The sequence below is a fragment of the Ipomoea triloba genome, chromosome 14 (genome assembly GCF_003576645.1).
Source record: "Ipomoea triloba cultivar NCNSP0323 chromosome 14, ASM357664v1".
NCBI classification, from domain to species: Eukaryota; Viridiplantae; Streptophyta; class Magnoliopsida; order Solanales; family Convolvulaceae; genus Ipomoea; species Ipomoea triloba.
In genome coordinates this window covers 5,953,125-5,975,281 of record NC_044929.1, presented here as the reverse complement: position 1 = coordinate 5,975,281, position 22,157 = coordinate 5,953,125, and the positions used below count along the sequence as shown (strand labels likewise).

General features: G+C 32.7%; 2 protein-coding genes across 4 annotated transcripts; both read right to left on the bottom strand.

Moving 5' to 3' along the window:
- Positions 1-1,380: 1,380 nt before the first annotated feature.
- Positions 1,381-1,911, bottom strand: LOC116005306 (ethylene-responsive transcription factor ERF020-like). Its single transcript, XM_031245576.1, has one exon. The coding sequence runs from the start codon at positions 1,861-1,863 to the stop codon at positions 1,495-1,497; it is 369 nt and encodes a 122-aa protein (XP_031101436.1). The 5' UTR covers positions 1,864-1,911; the 3' UTR covers positions 1,381-1,494.
- Positions 1,912-9,900: 7,989 nt separating this feature from the next.
- On the bottom strand, positions 9,901-13,972 carry LOC116004294 (leucine--tRNA ligase, cytoplasmic-like). 3 transcript variants are annotated; one of them, XM_031244273.1, is made up of 4 exons: positions 13,843-13,972; positions 12,234-13,485; positions 12,073-12,191; positions 9,901-12,030 (listed from the first exon to the last, which is right to left on the bottom strand). In XM_031244273.1, the coding sequence occupies exons 2-4, from the start codon at positions 13,455-13,457 to the stop codon at positions 10,116-10,118; spliced, it is 3,258 nt and encodes a 1,085-aa protein (XP_031100133.1). In that variant the 5' UTR covers positions 13,458-13,485; positions 13,843-13,972; the 3' UTR covers positions 9,901-10,115. The 3 variants fall into 3 exon arrangements, with proteins under 3 accessions (XP_031100133.1, XP_031100135.1, XP_031100132.1); XM_031244275.1 differs by lacking the exon at positions 13,843-13,972 and having other exon boundaries at positions 12,234-13,221; positions 13,328-13,443; XM_031244272.1 differs by having other exon boundaries at positions 12,073-13,485.
- Between the last annotated feature and the right edge of the window lie 8,185 nt (positions 13,973-22,157).

The following is a 22,157-nucleotide window of genomic DNA, read 5'->3' as shown; positions in this document are numbered from 1 at the left end:
CCCCCCCCCCCCCCCCCCCAAAAAAAAAAGGAGAAAGTTAACAATATATCCAATTTTTCAATTCTTCAATTGCTTACTTAACTAGAAATTTATCCAATTTTCCACTGTGCTAAACAACAATGGCCTTCTAAGCTCAATTTTTACTCATTCTCTGGACTGTCTTCAACCAAAAGAACATGCATGTTCTTCATAATATTTTCTAAGAACCCTATGCAAAATTATGCTCTCAGCCCTTCTTTAACCTTTCAAAGTTTCTTGTATACAAACTTTAAGGAAATACTTGGATATATAATATATGAAATAAGAGTATTGCATATATAATATATTGTTGGATCGTATTTACAATACATTTGCAAGAGGTATATATATACTACTCTTAAAACTATGAAAGATAACATTAATTCACAGAAGCTCCTTGATTATTTCTTTCCTTTTAAGCGTATTAATTATTTAGAAAAAACAGTAATAATCACGACTATCTTTTTTCAAAAAAAGTTTAGTTTTTATTTTTTGGTTAGTCATGACTATCATGATGGTGTTTGGTTTAGACCTCTAAGATTCCAAGGTCTAACTATGAATCACTCTTTCTCAAAAAAACAAAAAAAATTATGAATCACTCTTTCGTTTTGCTAGATGTTCGATATGGATCTTTAATTTGACCAAAGGTGGCTATCTCTATGACTGCCTTCGTGAGGTCCAAATCTCAACTTCACATCTAAAAGGTCTTAGATGAAGATGGCTAATGATCACCGTCGCCTCGAAGGTCCATTTAGACATTGTTTAAAACAAGCATGATTGTTTAAAAGTTTTTAGTCGTCTTTATGCCTTAGTGGCTTAATTATTCTTGTTGCCGATTCATTGTGGTCTACCTCTTTCATAGTGCTTCTTAGCTTGACACTGTTTCAAATTCTTGATACATATTTGCAAAACAAGTGAAATACTACTGCTAGAAAACTAGGGTTCGTTATATTTAGTATAAAATTCTATAATTGCATGGTCAAATTCATCATTTCAGAATTTTATTTAAAAAAAAATAAAACCTCCAAGTTATCTTATGATATTAAATATATCTTTTGATCCATCAGAGACAAATTAAATTAAAAAATCAAGAAACAAACTGCTACGCCTAAATCTTATATATTTTGTTGTATCAATGCATTTGAAGCATCAAGTCGAAGTGGTCCCCTAAACTATAATGGACAATTGAGCATAGTTATCCCCCACTACTTCCAAGATTTTATTTTTTTTTTTTTAATTTAGCAAAGAAATTTTGATACTCTCTCTAATTTAACAAAGATTAATTTAACAAAGAAATAGCACATTTAATTTATTACTCTCTCTAATCATATAAGACCCTCTTGCAATTCATAGGAGGGAAGATACCGGATAAATCGAGCCGCCTTATCATTCTTAATATACTTTGATAAAGATACTAAGAAACAAAATACAATTTCATCACTATATAACAATAATTCTAAATTAAAATTCATTCATTCAATTCCCATGCATGAAGAAATTTGGGTTTTCACCAACACTGATCTCCTTAAATTTGGTGGTGGCGTCGACGGCCATGCCGGCATCGGAGGCGGCCTTCTGAACGGCCACCGGAGACATCCCTCGTGGAACGCCGGCCGTCGCCGTCAACGTAGCGGCGGGGAAGTTCAACTTATCTAACGTCGTGGGTTGTCTGAGGCAAATATAAGCAACGTCGTGGGCGACGGCGGCCGCCTCCGCGGTGGCGTAGGTGCCTAGCCAAAGACGCTCCGCGGTGGCCGGAATCCGAATCTCCGACACCCACTTCCCCCACTTCCGACGCCGGACTCCTAAGTACTTCCTCTTCATCACCTCTTTCGACTTCATCATATCATTGGATTATTCAATTTCACAAACTTTTTTTTTTCTTTTTCCTCAACAAAGTATGAACTTTAATGTAGATTATAATGATGATGAATGCATGGAAAGGGAACGTGCATGTATTTATAACAAAAAATATAATTTGGAAAATTACGGTTTTGACCTTGAGTTGTCGGTTAATAACGAATTTAGTATATATGTTATGAGTATCGTTATATTACTTTTAATTTCTGAGGTGTCGGGCAAAGTGAAACGTTTGGTCCTTCTATTAGTGGATTTAAAATAAATAAAAATAAAAATATTGTGTCACATACTTTTCAAATATATTAGTTGACTAGAGCTGTTATTTAACTCATATTTTTCTTTTTCTCTAAATAACACTTTAATTTCATACTTGAGTGATTAGAAATACAAATCATTGACCTCTATTTTTATGACCTTATAAAATTTATATTAGTTTAATGAAGCTCAGTATTTTATTATTATTATTTATTTATTTATTTGCATTTTTAGCAGCAAAATTGTGAAGTCAACTGTGATTTGAGTGAAAGAAGATAAATAAGAGCATGTAAAGTTCTATTACTAGTTCAAATTAATTAAAATATTTGAAAAATTATGTTTTAATAAAACCAATAACTAAAGTATAAAAAATGTCACTTTAATTTATTGACAATTTAGAAATTAAAAGTAGTAACATTTATAATATTTGAATTAAATCTATTATTAATTTATAAGTCAAAAATAAAAAAAATGTAATAATAATAATAATAATAATAATAATAATAATTTTAAAAAATAATATTTAAATAAATCATTAGACGGTACACGATAATACAATTGAGTCACGAAGCTACAAAGAAAGTGTATTGCCCCTATGAGGGCTTTAATGTCACGTGTGTCATTTGACAAAAATCATATCAACTTTTTCAGCTCTAATATCTGACCATTGAACGAGGTTTTGCAAATTTGACTGTAACATGGTCAACACTTCAAACTTACGGAGTATATAATATCAAATCAACTTTAATTAATTAGTCCCCACATGCTACTTAGCTTAGTACAACCCTTGACTTTCTCAGCATCACCATTATTATTATTATTATTATTAGGCAAAAATTAGGCCGTCTCACCGTGAGATGGGTTGGATCAAAATAAAAATGTACTGTAATACTTATACGCTCAAATGTAATGCTAATTAGGAATAAAATTTTTGTTACTTATAATGGTAAATATAATAGTTTTACCTTTCGATTTAAAAGTATTACATTTTTCCTCAGAAATATTATATTTTTCCTTATAAATAAGGGAAACATTACTTATTATGAAAAATGTAATACTTTTGATGAAAAATATAATACTTTTACATCAAAATGCAAAATTATTACTATATATTTTTCTTCAAAAGTATTACATTTTCCCTTATAAATGACAAAAGTTTAATTACTGATTAGTATTACATTTGAACATATAAGTATGACATTTGTACATATAAGTATGGCATTTGCATGTTGATTCAACTCGACCCAACCCGTCTCACAAATAAGAATCTGTGAGACGGTCTCACACAAGTGTGACCTTTATTATTATTATTATTATTGTTGTTGTTGTTGTTGTTGTTGTTGTCGTCGTCGTCGTCGTCGTTGTTGTTGTTGTCGTCGTCGTTGTTGTTGTTGTTGTTAAGTAACTTGTAGCTCAATGATACTTCTGTGGCTACTTTAAATGGGAGGTCATAGGTTCGAATTCAAATAATAATAATAATAATAATAAAAATAATGTTTAAATAAGTTATTGAATTGCACACAATAATATAATTAGGTCACTAAATCCTTAAAAAAAAGATAATTAAAATTTTAAATTAATCAATTATGTATAATTTATCTAATTTTTTGGTAAACTTTTACTATTCAATTATCAATGAAGTGCCAAATTAAAAAAAAAAATTAAAATTAAAACTGAGGAGATGAAGAGGGGAGGGGAGGGGAGAGGAGGTTTTTCTTTTTATTTTTAATTTTAATTTATTTAAATTTATTAAAAATATTTTTTTTTAAATTTCACTTTGCACTCGATACGATAATCAAGTTGTAAATGATTTTACGGGTAAATTAGATGAATTGCATAAAATATTTATTTGAACAAAAAAAAAACATAGTAAATATAACTGTGTGCAAATCAAAATTATTCTGGTTGCATTGATAGCTTATAAATATAGATCCGTGAGATAGTCTCACACAAGTGTGACCCTTTTACAAATGCTTTTCAATTTTATCCACATATTTTCAATTTTTCCTTCGCACCATTAAACTAACAAAATGTGAAGTGCATTGTTCAAAGTCTTTTTGAAGAAGGTTAAAAGTCTTTTTGTTTAATGCTTTTCACCTATCTAAATTATGACAGCCTAGTCAAGTCAGCACATTAGAGCAATCTCAAATAGACCAAGTTTAAAAAAAAAAAAATTGCAAGTCAATTAGGAGAAAATAAGAGAGAGAAAAAGAGTAGGAAAAAAAACAAGTCTATTAAAAGAAAAAAATCGTTGATTTACGCGTTCATGGGACACAATTGATGCACGTTTCGCGCACTATCACGAATTTTAACAAAATTGTAGAGCCCACCAAAACTTATACTTACTAAAAATTAATTGTTTTCTCTTTCATGCACCCTATCTCATCCATCTCACCATCTCTCTCCTAGCTTCATGACATAGAAAAAACCATTGGTGACCTTAGCTTGCTTTTGTAAATATATTGAAAAGTGAAAACTATTTTTTGAAGATAAAAAGTGAAAACTATTATGCTATTGATAAGTATTCCAAACCTTGGACTTCAAAGCTTAAAAATATAATTTTGCATAAAACATTGTAGGAAAAATTGTACTTATCGTCCCTAAGTTATATGATAATTGTAGAATTCGTTCCTAAGTGTTGATCTTTAATTGTTCCCTTTTCGTCCCTAAGCTATCATTAGCGTTGAACTTTTCATCCTTTTACTAACAAAATATTAGGGACGAAAAGTGAGTATGAGGACGAAAAATGCAACGTCAATGATAACTTAGGGGTGAAAAGTGAGCAAGACCAACACTTATGAACAAATTCTAGAATTATCCTATAACTTAGGGATGAAAAGTGCAATTTTATCTCATTATTATTATTATTATTATTATTATTATTATTATTATTATTATTATTATAAAAATCAAACGGTATTCGGTTCGGTTCGACTTTTTACCAAATCGTTCGGTATACAAGAATCCATTACCGTTAGGTTGTTCGGTATATTACTGAACCAAACTAGTTCAGCTCGGTTCGAGAAACCGAACCGAATTGCCCACTCCTAAAAGCTACTATATTCGATGACTAAATTGGATATTAATAGAGGTGAAATTACAAAACTATCTTAACAGATGACTCAATTAGGTAAAACCAACAAAGTCAATGACCTAATTAAGCACAAAAAGTCATTCAAGACTAAATAAAAATTCACTATAGTCGAGAATTAGAGTTAATACTCAATTTGGTCCATCGACTATTATGATTTCACCACTTTGGTCGTCGACTTCTAAACTTACTCAACTTCGTCCCCAACTATGCAATTTTTACCTAAAATGGTCCATCGACTATTAGGATTTCACCATTTTGGTTCTCGACTACAAAAGTTGCTCAATTTAGTCCCTAACTATTCAATTTTTACTTAAAATGATCCCTCAACTATTAGGATTTCACTACTTTGGTCCTTCAATTCACTTTCCAACAAGGTCTTCAAATCCACAATAAATTTACATTTTAGGTTAACATTTACATAGTTGGGGACTAAATTGAGAAACTTTGATAATCAAGGACCAAAGTGGTGAAATCCTAATAGTCAAGGGACCATTTTAGCTAAAAATTATATAATTAGGGACTAAATTGAGCAACTTTGGTAGTCGATGATCAAAGTGGTGAAATCCTAATAGTCAAGGGACCATTTTAGCTATAAAAAAAATACGTAGTTAGGGACTAAATTGAGCGACTTTGGTAGTCGATGATTAAAGTGGTGAAATCCTAATAGTCGAGGGACCATTGTACGTAAAAATTACATAGTCACGGACTAAATTGAGTAACTTTGATAGTCAAGGATCAAAATGGTGAAAGCCTAATAGTCGAGAGACCATTGTACGTAAAAAATACATAGTCAGGGACAAAATTAAGTAACTTTGATAGTCAATGATCAAAATGGTGAAATCCTAATAGTCGAGGGACCAAATTGAGTATTAACTCTCGAGAATTAAATTGGATGTTAATAAATTATTAATTATAAAACTAAATTCGTAATTCAGACTCAAGCGTGAAAGGACGTTCAAAGAACATTTCCAAGATTTGACAAACAAGAAAGGAACAAAAAAAAAAAAAAAAAAAGGTGTCAAACTTTTGGGGTCAATGGTGGCTAGTGTCGTCTTTAAGATTTGAAAGTTTAGGGCACTAGCTGAAGCTGCGTCACGAACCATGCACGTATTTGACTGCTCAATAAGTCTAACAATGTAAGACGACTATCAATATAATTCCAAGTCTTACGATTTCCATATTAAGGTTTTGTCATTTGTGTTTGATAAGGTCTAGATTGTTCTTTACAACTAAGCATCTATATATAGTAGCTTTGGCTGTAAGTTAGTATGTATTTTTAGGTGAATTTTGTTTATATATATATAGGGTAGAAATCAGAATAGACTTTTCAATTTATACAAAAATAATAAATAAATTATTAAACTTCAAATGTTTTAATTCCACACTAAAACTTGTAAAAAAGCATGTAATTTTATGGGGATATAAGTTATCTACTAAGATTAATTAGTAATTTTGTTTTTGAATTTAGGTTGATGGATCAGAAGGAGAGAGTGGTGGACCAACTCGACATGAAGGGACGTAACGCCGGGCACTATATCTTGTCTTCTTGTATCTATCTAGAGATGGAAGAAAAGAAGTCTTCTTCTAATCTTCTTCCAAGCTCTAGAAGATGGATGGTCTTCTTCCCAATTTGGAAGCTTAGAAGAATATTATGGATGTCTTCTTCTCTCAAATTCCAACAAGTGTTGTCTTCTTAATTAATAATGGAGGTCTATTATATTTGACCATTATTTATACTTTTCGAGAAAACGTTAACTAATTTAAAATGAAAATTTTCTAACTGCAAATATTTAATATATTATGTGTAAGAATTTTGTTTATAAATAGCCATTTCAAAATACGGTTTTAAGCAAGACTCACCAACAATTTTAATCAACTTAAATGGATTTGGATTATCTTAAGTGGAATGTATTTATAAGCAAAAAATGGTTTGCAAGGGAAAGAAAAAAAAATTAAGTTAAATATTGTATTCGTTTTATGTGCATTAACTATATTACTCCGTATATGTATGCCTAAGAGCAACCATCTTGATGGTTTTTTTTTTTTTTTTTTGCGTAATCTGAAGCACAAAGAGTACTGTCCCCACAAGGGATCAAAACTATGACCTCCTATTTGAGAGAGTCAATCCATACCACTAGACCACAAAGTCATTGATTTTTGATTTAATTTTATTAACATTTTTATTTTTATTATTTTTATTTTTATTATTTTTAAATTTAATATTTTTAAATCAAAATGTAAAAGTATTACATTTTTCCTCAAATGTGTTACACTCTCCCATATAAAATAAATAAATTAAACATTTTATTCCTTATTAGTATTACATTTGATCTTGATTTGACTCGTCTCACAAACAAAAAATCGCGAGATAATTTCACACAAGTTTTTACCTAAGAAAAATAGAAGGAAAAATATCGTCAATATTCATTTGCAATTTTACACTTGAAATCCATCTAGACGCGCATATATGTGGTTGGTGACGCCATCGCTGACGAATTTATAGTTGGGTAGTCAAATTTGTTCCTTAATATATATGGTACGTCAACATGCATATCAACTTCAAAAATTTGCACCTATTGGCATCAACATTATTAGTATCTATTGACTTATATTTTGACTTCAAAATCAAAGTCTTCCTCACTGAACAATCCTTGTAATTTCCCTATACTATGCCCAATACGAAAGGACGGTAATGGGCGGACACTAATAAAATAATCTTACTTGACGTGTTATAGAGACAATGTATATCTGGCTTTTATTTTTCTTTGAATGTCATTAGGTTGACCAAAGAATTATTAAAATTTTTACTAAATATTCATATGATCTGCTATTATTAACTAATTCAATAAGAATTTCTCTTGAATCAGTTGATAAATGTCTCTTGTTATTCATAATACAAAGGGACTTGCATGTACCTAATACTGATGGATCTTAGTGGGTCACCATCATGTGATTGTTGTAAGTCAAGCACGCTTAACCACAGAGTTCTTTAGCTATATGGTTGTATATCCTATTTAAAATCAATTGGTGATAAGTATGTGGACATTGAACATTTAACCATATCCCTCCATGTCTCGAATCGAGCAGGGGTTGAACTCGGTCAACCCGGCCAATGCCCAACAAATACTAAAAATCACTTTTTATTATGCCATCTTTAATTTATTTTAATTATTACACTTTTTTTCGAAGGGAATTATTACACTTTTTTCTTACTGAATTTAACAATTCAGTTAATGTGGTTATTATGCACTTATACTATACTTTTTTTTGTGGTTGACTATAGTTAGTGATACACATTTCTTAGTTATTTATAAATATTTCATTTTACTTTACACTTTTGCCTCTAAAATTATTTACTCCATTGAATTAGTTGTTATATTGGTAATTGAATCTTCTACATTTTTGTAATTATGTCATCGCCTTTTTTCAATTCATCTAACACCATTAATTTATGAAAATATATAATAGATTTTTGGCTACAAATATGTCCCTGTATAATAGAACCTTAGATACAAATAGAACTGAAATTTTTTAATTAGTTGAGATATTGAATTTAAAACTTGTTTAAAAATTAAAAGACTAAATTTGCAAAAATTAAAAGATAGGGACGAATTTGATAAATATTCTTCTGCCTTAATTTTTAGCTATTGGACCAAATAGCTTTTGGAATCAACTCTTTAAGCCCCAAAAGCCAAATTGATATATTTTTATTATATGAAGAATTTTTATTTATTACTTATTAAATGTAATTATTATATAATTAATAAATAAATTATTGTTATACAATATATTCATGCCTTTAAAGGCTATTTTACATATTATCAGCAAACAATTAATCAATAGTTATATCGTGGAACCAGGGTGCATGTAGGAACATGCACCTAAACATATCCCTATTTTTTCTCATTATTATACATTTCTTCAACTTAATTTTTTTTTATAAATAAAATTAATGTATAAAAAATATATCATTAAAAATACTAATTGAGATCTTTTAAATGACACTCATATTGATATTTTAAAATAAATAAACACTCCGTAATACATAAAGTCATTACTTTTATATAATGTTTATGTGCATTAAGCTTTATTTTTATGATGAATATGTAGAAGTAACATTATTAACCTATTATAAAGTTGGTGGAAATACATATAATGTACATTTAATTTAGTGTATTAAACATAATACTTATGTAGTATAATGTGTGAGATTGTCTTACGTAATAAGTGTAATACTTTTTAATAGTATGTATAGTACTCAACTCTGCTGTGGCAGCGCTAAATCTTTGTTTTCATTAGTTATTTGTAAGTTAACTCATTTTCAATAGTGAATATTAAAAAGTAATTTTTGTAGAAAAATATAGTGTTACTCCGATATAGAAACTTATACATGTCGGGTTGACAACTCTATTGATTGGAATAACTCTATTCCACAACTCTATCAATTGGAATAACTCTATTCCAATCTGCCCTTAAAAACAAGTGTATAGTTGAACTCATTTTGACAGCTCTATCAATAGGGTTACAATTTAGGGTGAGATTGGTGTGGAAAATTCAATTATTCTTTTATTCGACTTGAATGTTAACCTAAACTCAAACTCCATCACCAGAATGCATGGTACTGAATACTGATAAGCTGTATTAAAAAAAACCAGTACTATTTTCGGGGGTCAGAAACCTACTAACATTTTGCCTCAAGAGAAAATGCCAGAATGGATTAAAACAGTATTGCTAGTCTGCTTACAATATAATTAACATCAAAAGATGAAACAACAATCAGTATATAACAAAGTAAAGACTGGAAATCCGGTTCAACAAAATCCAGAAACCACAAAATTACAACTTAAACCAGATGTGAATGGCAATAGAAAAGTTTGTGTCTTTGAGTTTACTCGTTGATGAAGATCGCAGTTGGATTCCCAGGTGATGGAGGATTCTGTTTCAAAAGCGATGCATGAGGACCGGCTCTTCCAATTGCAGTTGGATCTGCAGCAGACAAAATCTCCAATCTTTCAAGGCCAAGCTGTCTTTTGATCAAGTCTGAGTTTGTCTCGAGGACCTCAATCTCGCCAAATGGAAGTCTTAGATCCAGTGCCTGAACCCCCACGGCCATAACTTCATCCTTCTTGAATCTCAGGAATGGCATGCATAGCTTCTGTATTTGCTTGAAATTGCCTTCTTTTGCAATTGCGCTCTGCTGTAGTTCAGCGAGGATTTCTTTGTCGGGTGAAAAGGTGCGAGAGGACAAGTCGAATTTCGTCCTCAGTATGTTCAAACACTCCATTTTCCACCCATCATATTGCTCGTTGACATATATCAACCCCACTGTGGGTTTGTTTTGAGCATTCACATTTACGTTACCTTTCTTCGATCCAGAAACCTGTTTCTGCAGGAGCTTCCTCATCGAAACAATTGAATCTTGCAAATATTTGTTAGCCTTTTTGAGGGTGAGATTTGGTGCCTCGGCTTTTGGCCACCCAGATTTTATGCAATACGCATCTTTCTTCAAAAGTTCCTTCCAGACATATTCAGCATAATGAGGGCAGATTGGAGCAATAAGCCGTGTTTGAACATCCATGAACTTCCATAATAGATCACGGTTCATGCCCCCCGAACCACATGACAGCCTGTATTCATCCCTAGCAGCCTGAAGATCATAGAAACCTGTCTTCAGAGCTTCCCTGAACATATATTCGCCGTAGTTCTTCTCTGTTGCTTTGACTGCAATATTCATGTCATTAGCGAATACCTGATCAGCATATGTAGATGGCACTCCACTTCTCAAAGACGACTCTGCTGCAAGAACCTCCTGCATCCATGCGATTTCTTTCGTGAGACGTAAGATAGCAGCATTAGCCGTCTCAAACACAAAGTTCGCATCATCCATTCCGTCACCCGCATCGGCAAGAGAGAATCGTGTGGCATCTGCTGAGAACTCTTCAATAGCCTGCTTCAGGGTCCTGAAATTACCTGTAGACTTGGACATCTTCTCGGAGTTTAGCATAATATGACCATTGCACCTGAAACCGCGTGGCCAAAGGTGCTTAGGCAAGATGGCAGTGTGGTTGTAGATGCAAAAAGTAAGATGATTCTGAATAAGATCCTTGCCAGAAACTCTGAGGTCAAATGGATACCAATACTCAAATTCCCTTTTCATCTTCTCGAGGAGAGAAGAAGATATATCAGAAGAACTAGGATATGGCCCTCCACAAAACAAGAAATCCCAAACTTCATCCGTTAACTGCTCCGGTTTCACTGAAGAGTGGTCACTACCATACATATCCCCTTTCTGCAAATGATGACATACAGTATAATATGCCATATAAAGTGTGGAATCAGACAAGGATTCAACCAAAAACTGATCATCCCAAGGAATGCGAGAACCAAGCCCAAAGTTGCGTGAGCAAGCCCACTGGTTAAGCCAGCTCAAAGTGTGCTCAAAACCATGACGGGACTCATCAGAATAGAGATTCATACCGGATAAGCACTCCTCTGCAGCATTCCGCCATTCTGGTTCCCCATAGGTGATATACCACTGATCAGTCAAAGCCACGACACACTCATCCCCAGATCTTGAAATGACCTTCTTCTCAGGCTCACTGTACACTACAGCTTGATTCATCTCCAGAAGCTTGCTTCTGATCAAACTTTTAGCATCTTGGACCTTCATTCCAGAAAACTCTCCAACAACCATGGTTCCCTCATAAAACCCACCTTTGTAGATTACTTTCTTAGCCTCATCAAGCTTATCTCGTTCATTCTGGCTTTTAATTTTTTTCTCTATGCAAATTCTCTCGGCTGATTTGTTTTTAATTTTTTTCTCTATGCAAATTCTCTCGGCTGATTTGTCTCCAAAATCTGGGTGATTGATGATAGGCACAATCTCAAAGGGCAAGACCCATTCATCCTTGACACCAAATTTGGCCCTGAAGGCTGGCTTAGACTTCAAGTCATGAAGGGCCATGTAATCATCAGGAGACTTAGACTTCAAGTCATGAAGGGCCATGTAATCATCAGGAGAGTCACTGGGAACACTGGTTACAATACCAGTACCCTTTTCAGTAAGAACTGAAAGCATCGGCAAAGTGTATATAACTTCATTAAAAGCTAAAGGAGAGCGCAGGGGCAACCCAATAAGATCTTGACCAGTCAATTCAACCAAACAAGTTGGCTCCTCGGGTTTGCGGGACAGCCTCTGGTAAGCCAGATTACGAGCAGCCCTATAAGTCAAGACAAAAACATCTGTATCATTAATCTCATATGCACCATACTTTCCATCAGGCAGTACCCAAGCATTTGTTTGTCCATACATTGTCTCTGGCCTTAATGTAGCAGCAGCAAGGTACACTTTTCTACCTTCTAAAACACCCATCTTTGATGGAAAAGGTGCAACAACCTCCATCTTGATAAGAGTATACTCCTGGGGAATAACTCCTTCCCCTGAAGCCCGATCATGATCGGCACACGGCTGCCCATCTTTGGGAGAATAGATGGCAAACCTGAGGTCCTTAACAATCTTTCCCAAGGATTTTAATTTCCTCACTTGCCACCGCACAAAGGAATCAAAATACGGATTCATATCAGTAGTAATAAATGAGCGCCGCCAATCACAACCCAACCCGAAAGCCTTCAAATCCTCCACAGCAAGCGGTGGGAAAAAAGTCAGCCAGTGATACGGATTAGTAAATTTAGCAATCTCCTCATCAGACAAACCGTAGCTTCTCATGATTTCCCACTGAAATTTAGCAGCACCAGTCTTGGCAACAGCCTTTGACTTCTTCCCTTTAAATTTTCCACCCGGGGCAGTCTGATTCCCTTCACCCTCACCCTCCGCCTTCACTTCTTGCTCACCAGTTTCCTCTTCTCCTGCAACCGGAAACTGCGGCGGATTCCCAAACATCTCAATCTCATTCGAGAGCTTATCAGCAGAAGCCTTAATAGGCATCCCAGTGCAGTGAAACCCAAAGGGCAAAAGCACGTTTTCACCCCTCAATCTATGATAAGCAGCAGCAAACTCAAGTTTAGACAACGAAAACGCATGTCCCAGATGAAGATAGCCATTCATATACGGGAAAGGAAAGTTCCCAAAAAACTTTTCACCTGGCAAGGGACGAGAATCTTTGGGCTCAGCTCTGAAAACATCCCCCTCTTCCCACCACTTCTGAACCTGAGACTCTATTTCCAACAACCGATCCCTCCTAGCAAAACTCTTCCCACTCTCCTCTGCCATTATTTCCCTACCAGCAGAGCTGCAGAAACTACAAATGCAAAACCAAAACTAAATACACCTAGTAGATATGAAATCCTCATAAAGTGATGGATATTAGATATTTACATCCACACACACAGCAAACTAAGATGCTACAAAATCGTTAACTAGTAATACCAATTGTCAGTAAAATACACCAGAAATGGAACCCGCTAAGCTTAATTTATTGAAAACGAAAGAGAAAGTAATATATAATCGTGAAAATTGCAGATCTATATACCTTAGGGAAGAAAACAGAACAAGTTCCACAGCTAAGACAGTTCATATCAAGATTTAGCGGAGAAGTGAGAAATAAAAAGAAAATAGAATAAAATAAATAAAATGAAGCTAAGATGAAGCAGCAAACCTGAAGATAGATAGATGGAATGGAGGCTTGGGATGAAGACGGAGACGCCTCAGAAGATGAGCCACACTGAAGAAGAGCAAACGAGGGAGAAAAAACGACACAGCAAGGAGGGACAGTTAGTACTTAGTAGGGTTTTGATGCTTGTAGAAATAAGTTACCACAGGGTAAATTTTTGGCCCTTGATTTTGACTGGGGTTCATTCACAAATTTTTGGCCATTGGTTTTTTACACATAGAAATGTTTACATATTTTATTATGTTATTTTTTGAGAAAAGACATTTCTAATTGAAATTTTTAGTTTTCTTTTAATAGTTTTTTTTTGAATTATACCAACTCTATTACAATGCAATATCTGTTCATAACTACAGTATTGACTCCACTGAAGCTCGAACCTACCACCTCCCGTATAAAGGAAAGGGTTTGATGCCACTGGACTTTCTTTTAATAGTTGATTTCTTATAAATAAATAGATTTATGGTGGACATTAATAATAGCTTTGTAACGTTTCTTTATTATATCTTTTATATATATATATATATATATATATATACATATATATATATATATATATATATATATATGATTGAATTTTCTTTTTAGTCCTAGACTTATAGTAGCTTGGACAATTTTAATCCTCCATAAAAAAAATTTGTCACATTTTGAACACCCTTACTGTGACGATGCCAATTTGTTCTTCTGTCTGTATTTTCGTTAGATGGTCGTCCGAGAAGGGGGTAATTGCGTCAATTCATCATATCTCCTTCCCTATATTACATTCATGTGTGTTTTGTTCTTGATTTAAGATTCACAAAGCACATTACTTCTATCTCATTCAGAATTCAAAGTCGTCGCCCGATAGTCGAACGAGCAGTTGCTCAAAGGCTCCTGATACTTTCGATGCTCTTGCATATCTGCTATTTTTTTTGGGTATATATGTTTATGTACGTATATAAAATAATTTATGTTTATGTACGTAGCACGTAGTTGGGTATGTATATTTGTGTATGTATGAAAAATAATTTAACGTTTCAAATTTTAACAGTGAGGTAAAAGGTTGAGAAGTTCTTGAATGTTGCACAGACAAGGGACCTAGATCTTTTCAAGAGTAAGTTCAAAATTTTATTTTCATACATTGTTTTAACTAATAAAGCTTCAATTTTAATGTGTTTTTTTTTTTTTTTGAGNTTTTTTTTTTTTTTGGGGGGGGGGGGGGGGGAGGGGGATTGAATATAATGATGAATATTTGAAACTTAACCCTCACGCTCGCTTGGGCACGTAAATAATCCATTTTTTTACATTTTTTTATTTTGTTTTTTTCTTTTCTTTTTTTTTTCCTCCACTCTCATTTTCCCTTTCCTAATCACAGCTGCAAAAATCTCTTCAAAAACCTCACACTATTGAGGATGGCCTAAGGATGCAAATAAGCAAGGGGCTCTGCATTTTGCGACTAGGGAGGGCCAGGCTGATATGTGCAAATACTTGGCTGAGGAATTGAAGGTTGACGTCAATACCAAGGATGAAGATGGTACTTTGGAGCTTTTATTTCTAGCTTTTCCTCTATTTACAATGCAGAGTTGTGATTTTTCTTGTGCCATATGATTTGAGTTTCAATAGGTGTGTGCTATTTTAGATTTTTAGTAATGTCATTAGAAAATGATGTATAGAATTATTTTCAATGCTAGACTTAGTAAGATGGACCTTTGATACAATTTTATTTGTATTTTTAGTATACTGCGCATTTATTTTTAGAGTACTATAAGGTTTATTTTGACTTACAATACACTAAAAATGATCCTATATCATAATAGTACACTAAAAATGAACCCTCATAAGGCCCACGATATAATTTGTCTATTCTGTTGGCCCTTTTTCCATTCATTATGATTTTCACAAAAAAAAATTATGTTAAATAGATGCATTTCTTATTTATTTTCAATTTTTTACTGCATTCGATCTCTATTCTTCTGTGTTAAATGATATAGAGTATATCATATAACATAGTGATGAATTTTAAAGAATATATATGTATTGGCTAGATGTCCTTATATGGGAGGATTGTCAATTGATTATCCATTCCACTTTCTTGGGTTGTTTATGGCGTTTGTTTTGGTAGCTGAAGAGGAAAAAATTATTTGGTCAATTCCAGAATATTTGTCTTTCAATTATTATTTTTACATGTTTTCTTTGAAATTGATGAAATTCAATTTAACTTTCCCACTTCTATGATCAAATAAGTTGTTATATGTCCTTGTAATATGATGAATAGAATGAGAGATCACTCCCATACTTTCTTATCATCATCCTTCTCCTATTTTTCTCTACAATTTCTTTATGATCTTATAGCAGTATATGTTCATATACATCTAATTCGTTTCATCATGGATTGCTACAAGCTAACGGATATTCTTATTACAATAATATAAATTTTTTACTCTGCAAATATTAGTGGTGAACTATAAGGCAGTTTAACTAGTCCAATAACTCAAACAATAACCTTAATAGATCATGCCTGACGAATTAACATTTTATAAGACTAGAGTCAGATCAATATGTTATAGTTAGGAAATTTACTCACTGGATCAATTTGTTTTGTAGGGGTCCGACTAGCTATCCTACACTACCATGTTGCCATATCTATTTGATAACATTAACACACCAAATTGTGTGGCAAACAGCATCCATCAACTAGAGAGTGTCAGCCAACTCGCAAGTTGTCATCATGGCATAAGATGTTATTGTTTATTAAAGAACAATTCATTGGCTTTATTATCTAGATCACCCACACCTTCTTATGCATTTCATTTCTACATATTGTACTCGTTTATTACTAATTGGAATTGTTTGACTCCCTTAATTAGCTTATCTCTCAATTGCTTTGTACTAAAGACTTACTACACCTAACTGATATTTCATGAGTAATAAGGAGTACATTATCATCCCCTTTTTGTTATCTCGATTTGAACGTAGTAAATACACAAATCCTTACTTTTAGCATAATTTTCACTATCAATTAGTATTTTCATGTTTAAATATGAACGATGTTTCTAGTTCTCAAAAATCAAAGAAATACCTTGAAAAAAAAACTTATAATTTAGAGTCAACTTCAAGTACCCTTATACTAGTCACTAGTATTGTCGCAACACTCTATTTTCTCAACAATATACTCATACCCATGTTAGCACATGAACCAAAAGTTGAAACATTAAGAATCAAGGGGTACACTGGCCCTATTTGGTAATATATAGCTAATAAGCCAATTTTGGATGATTTGACTAATCAATAGACTACTTCAAATGTTTGGTAAAATGGCTTATTGCATTAGCTTATTGATGCAATGAGCCAAATCTGAAAAGCTGAGAATGGTATTTTTATTAGCTGATTGACCTTAATTTGAAATGATCATTTTACACTTGTTATCCTTGACATTTATATCTCTTCTTGTTGTTCACCTGCCTTACCCATTTTTCTTTATGTTTTCGTAACAACAATAATAATGTTTTTCTTTCTTTTTCATTTCACTCATCATTCTATTAATGATGATTATGATTATTTAAGATTAAATAATTTAGCACAATATGTTTATGCACTTATAAATCATTTTACATATAATCAGCTAAAAGTAAACATCTAATTTACTAAATACTTTTTTTTATAACTAGCTAACTCAATCAACTATCAACCATTTGTCAAATTAAACACCCCCCATGACACATTTTTTCCTTTTTAATTCTTCTTGTTTATAAACCTAAATTGTTTTACTCCTTAAAATAAATGTGTGTTATTTTACTTTATTGATTTTAAGAGTTTATAGTTTGCTTACTAATGTCCATTTGGTTAATTTAATTAACTTTCAATTGAATTAACACTTTTTAAAAAATATGGATATGGTGTTAGTTACTATAATCGACCTTAAAATCATATTTCACATCGTTTTAAGAGATCGATGTTAATAAGAATTTGAATGAGATTTAATAGTTGGTTAATTTTTTCTATTAATTGACTTTAAACCAATCTCATCGGGAATTGCTACGAGCTAATGGGCATTCTTATTACATGTTATCAGCACGAAAACATCTTCGGGTAACGGTATGCTTATTCTCTTATTAACGTTCCTAGTTGTTCAAACTTATCTATAATTGCATATTTGTATTCTGTGAATCTGTTGATATGTTTACAATCTATATATTGATTAATATGGTATATGTTTATTCCCTATGTGTTTATGTGCGAATTCATAACAATATTTAAATATATACAATGCGTTTTGCTCTTGTATATATTATTATTATTATTATTATTATTATTATTATTATTATTATTATTTCAAAGATTATACATATTTTTCGAGACAAAAATTTTGTTTCTAGTATATATTCTGTATATTATGAATCAAGAATATCATGTATCTATATACATGTTTTCCAGTATATATACCACTATTTTTTTTTCTTTTTCCCAGTATATACAAAATACTGGTGCTTCCAAAATACATGTTGTTCCAATCTAAACATATTTCCGTAACTATATACAATATATTCTGATTTTTTTTTTATATCTATAAATACATAGGTACAAATACAAAATACATCTTTTGTAAATACATGTTATATATATATATATATATATATATATATATATATATATATATATATATATTGAATTCTTTTTTTGGTCCTAGATTTATAGTGGCATGGATAATTTTAGTCATCCATAAAAAAATTGGACAATTTATGGACACAGTTATTGTGACGGGGACAATTTTGGTCCTCCGCCTGTATTTCCGTTTGAAGGTCGTTTGAGAGGGGGTAATTGCGCCATTTCAGGATATCTCCTTCTCTTTATTCCATCTCTGAGTATTTTGTTCTTGATTGAAGATTTCACGAAGCAAATTTGTTCTCTCTCGCGGATAGGAATTGTAGTCGCTGGGTAGAGTCGAAACAAAATTGTTCGAAGGAAAATGCAAGGATCTAAAGGAGGAAGCTGTAACTCTTCATATTCTTCGACTACAAGGAGAAAGTTATATGGGGAATAGATTTCAATTCAAGTTTGTGAATGTGATTAAGAAACGGTTTTGAGAACATCTTGGACAAATGATTGGGCATGAGGTATTGGGAATATTTAGGATGCAAGGTTAGTTGCAATTTTTTTAAAGTTTTTGGATGTGAATTGGGTTTACTGGAAAGATAGATTTTTGTTGTTTTTGGTGTGATGATTCATGGTTAATGTTAATTGGCTGGAAAAATCATTAACTTTATATATTTTTATAATTTGTGCAATTTTATTGGGATAGATTCGTTGCTTGGTACGATCCCCAATGTATCTTAGGTCAAAGAGGATTATACCAAGCCTATTGAAGAGAATTAACAAAAATAAAGAAGAAATAGCAAATTTAAAATGCAAGTTGAGAAGATGGGAAAATAGTGAAATGAAGGGTAATCGTAGGAGTAGAAAATGTAGATCCATGATGATGATGCTTATAGTTACCCTTATTGTATTGTTAATTGGTTATCTTTCAATTGTTGTATCTGTAGCAAACAATGTGTATATGCTCCCATAAATGCCATAATTGTTGTTTGGTTTGGTAATGTCAATGTTTTGTAGTGAACAATGTATTGTGTTTGATTTGTCAATGGAATGTTTTATTATTTGGATTGGCAATGGTAGTGCCATTATGTCACTGTGTTATTTAAGCTAAAACCAAAAGAAACACAACTTACATTTCTTTTCGATAATGGAAGGTCGTTGCCCACATGGGCAACTCAACTGATCACAAGGGTAAAATTTGGGAAGAATGATTAGGGATCGAGTCTCATCCTTCCATATGCTTTGTCGAGCTGGGGTGTGGGAGCCCTTAGGATTGGGGATTCAACCTTTGGGAAGAATAATGAAAGATAGGCTACCAATAATAACCATTCTAAGTATGCTAATAATAAGGCTAATACAATGTCATTGTGCCAAAAAACACATGTTACCAAATAAGGTTGATGAACACTATCATACATAGTACCAAAAAACACACCACAAAGATCAACTCTACCATACATTTACAATACCAAAAAAAGCATTCTACAAGGATCACCATTGCTATACATATATATAGTACCAAAAGAACATCAGTGATTCATATTTAGTCAATTTGCACAGGTTTGTCCAAGGTGTTTGTAAAACCTGGGGTGTTTGTGAACCTTGACTTCAGTGTTTGCACAGGTTTGTCCAAGGTGTTTGTGAACCTGGGGTGTTTGTGAACCTTGACTTCAATGTTGTCCTAGATCTTGTCAGAGGTCCCTTCCTAACATGTAATTTCTTCCTTGATGTCAACCCTAATCTAGACCTTTTGGGAGGAGGTCCAGGACAAATATTCTAGGTGGGTAATGGTAGGGTTTAATTGAGCATGACAAAACCATTTTGTTACCCCAACGATAGAGATAACTTTTGGTAGAGTTTCATTTTGTTACCCCAAGTAAAAACCATATATTTTACATATTAATTTTAAAGATTGCGCTTATACTTTTTGTAGAGTTTCATTTATTTATAAGAATGGGGCCACAACAATCCAAAATCGGCCTTGTTTATATGACATTTTGGTAAGATTTTTATTTTTATTTTTTAATATAGTATTGGCATTCTATTTTATCCTTATAATGCTATGCCTTGGATTGACTATGTATTTTTCTCTATTATGATATTAACATTTCATATATATATATATATATATATATATTGAATATACTATGTTATTATCTTTAACCATACAAAGTTTAGCGCCTTATATGAAACTATTTATGTGACAAGGTAAGTGTATATATTACCCTTTTCTGTCCTATATAAGGACATTACAACACATGTCAGCAGATTTGTTATGAACCAAATTTAGGCTTTAAACATTTTTTAGTCTAATGATAATACCTGATTTAGTATATGTTTACTAGATGTGTTGGTTCCATGTGCTTTGTCCAAATTTGATGTACCCCATTATTATCTTGTCATCAATTTACTACTTAGGCCTTCTCCAATAGTGATCGGGTTTTTAGGAGACTTTGCAGGTGTGATTAGGAGAGAGAAGATAAGAGAAGAGGAAAAAGAAAAACAAAAAATAAATAAATCTGACAGGAATTAAAAAAAATTAAACGTCATTTACGCGCCTAGGTGCACGCGCCCGCTGGGTGCGAATCTTGCGCACAACGCGCTGATCAAATTGTTGTTTCTCTTCTGCATGGGGCACATAATTCAGATTAAAATCCCACCTTCCTGCAAGGATCTGACATCCTCTCTCTCTTTGACCTCTCTCATCCAAGTAACTCTCATTTTCTTAAAATCTGGTCCAATTGTCATTGATGGGGAGGACCTTATAGTAATTTTGTGTTTATATTATGACCACCAATGAGAAGTGAGATGAGAATTGTACTAGCAGCAAGTCTATTGACAGATGTTATCATATATATATATATTTGTAATGATTCAATAGGCAAGAGCTATCATCATACTTGATACAATTCAAAACATAGATAATTGAACAAAAATTCCTTTGCTCACATAGACTCCGGAAGAGTGGTAAAATACTTGTTTAAGAAGATTATTGTCTTCAGGGGGAGCAACAATATTTTAAGTACGAAGATATAAATTAATTGACTCATTAGTTCATAAGAAGGATTATGAACACTACTCAAAAAAATCCTGAAGATTGAATCCTGAAAGTTCACTCTTATACCATTTTTTCTCTTAATTAAGTTTTTTCCACTATTTTTTTTCTTAGTAAGGTCTTTTAATGAGGCAACTAAAACAACATAAGATTTTACAAATATCATGTACTATTTTCTTCAGTTAGGTTTTTTCCCACGTGATTTTCCTAGTGAGGTTTTTAATGATGCATAAATATATTTAAATGAACTGGACAATTTAAAGTTATTTCGCTTAAAATGATGTCGTTTTGAGTGAAATAACCCATTTTAAAAAAAAGACCAATATCTAATGCGAACTAGGCGGCCTAATCAGTGCCTAGAATACTAAGTCGGTGCCTAGGAGGCTTATGCGATCATCGTCTAAGCGGAATAGGCGGCTTAGTTGACCACCTAACCAACCAGCCGTCTAGACTACCGGTTATGGTAATACGTACGGTTGGTCGATGCTTAATGTTTAGACGCGAATTAATCGACTCCTAGCTAGTCCGTCTAGACCATCGGTTATGGTAATACGTACGGTTGGTCGCTGCTTAATGTTTAGGCGCGAATTAATCGGCTCCTAGCTAGTGAGATTTTTGCAATAGTGGGATACATCAACTTCGAGCTTTAAACCAACTGCCGTCAGCTTGTGATCCA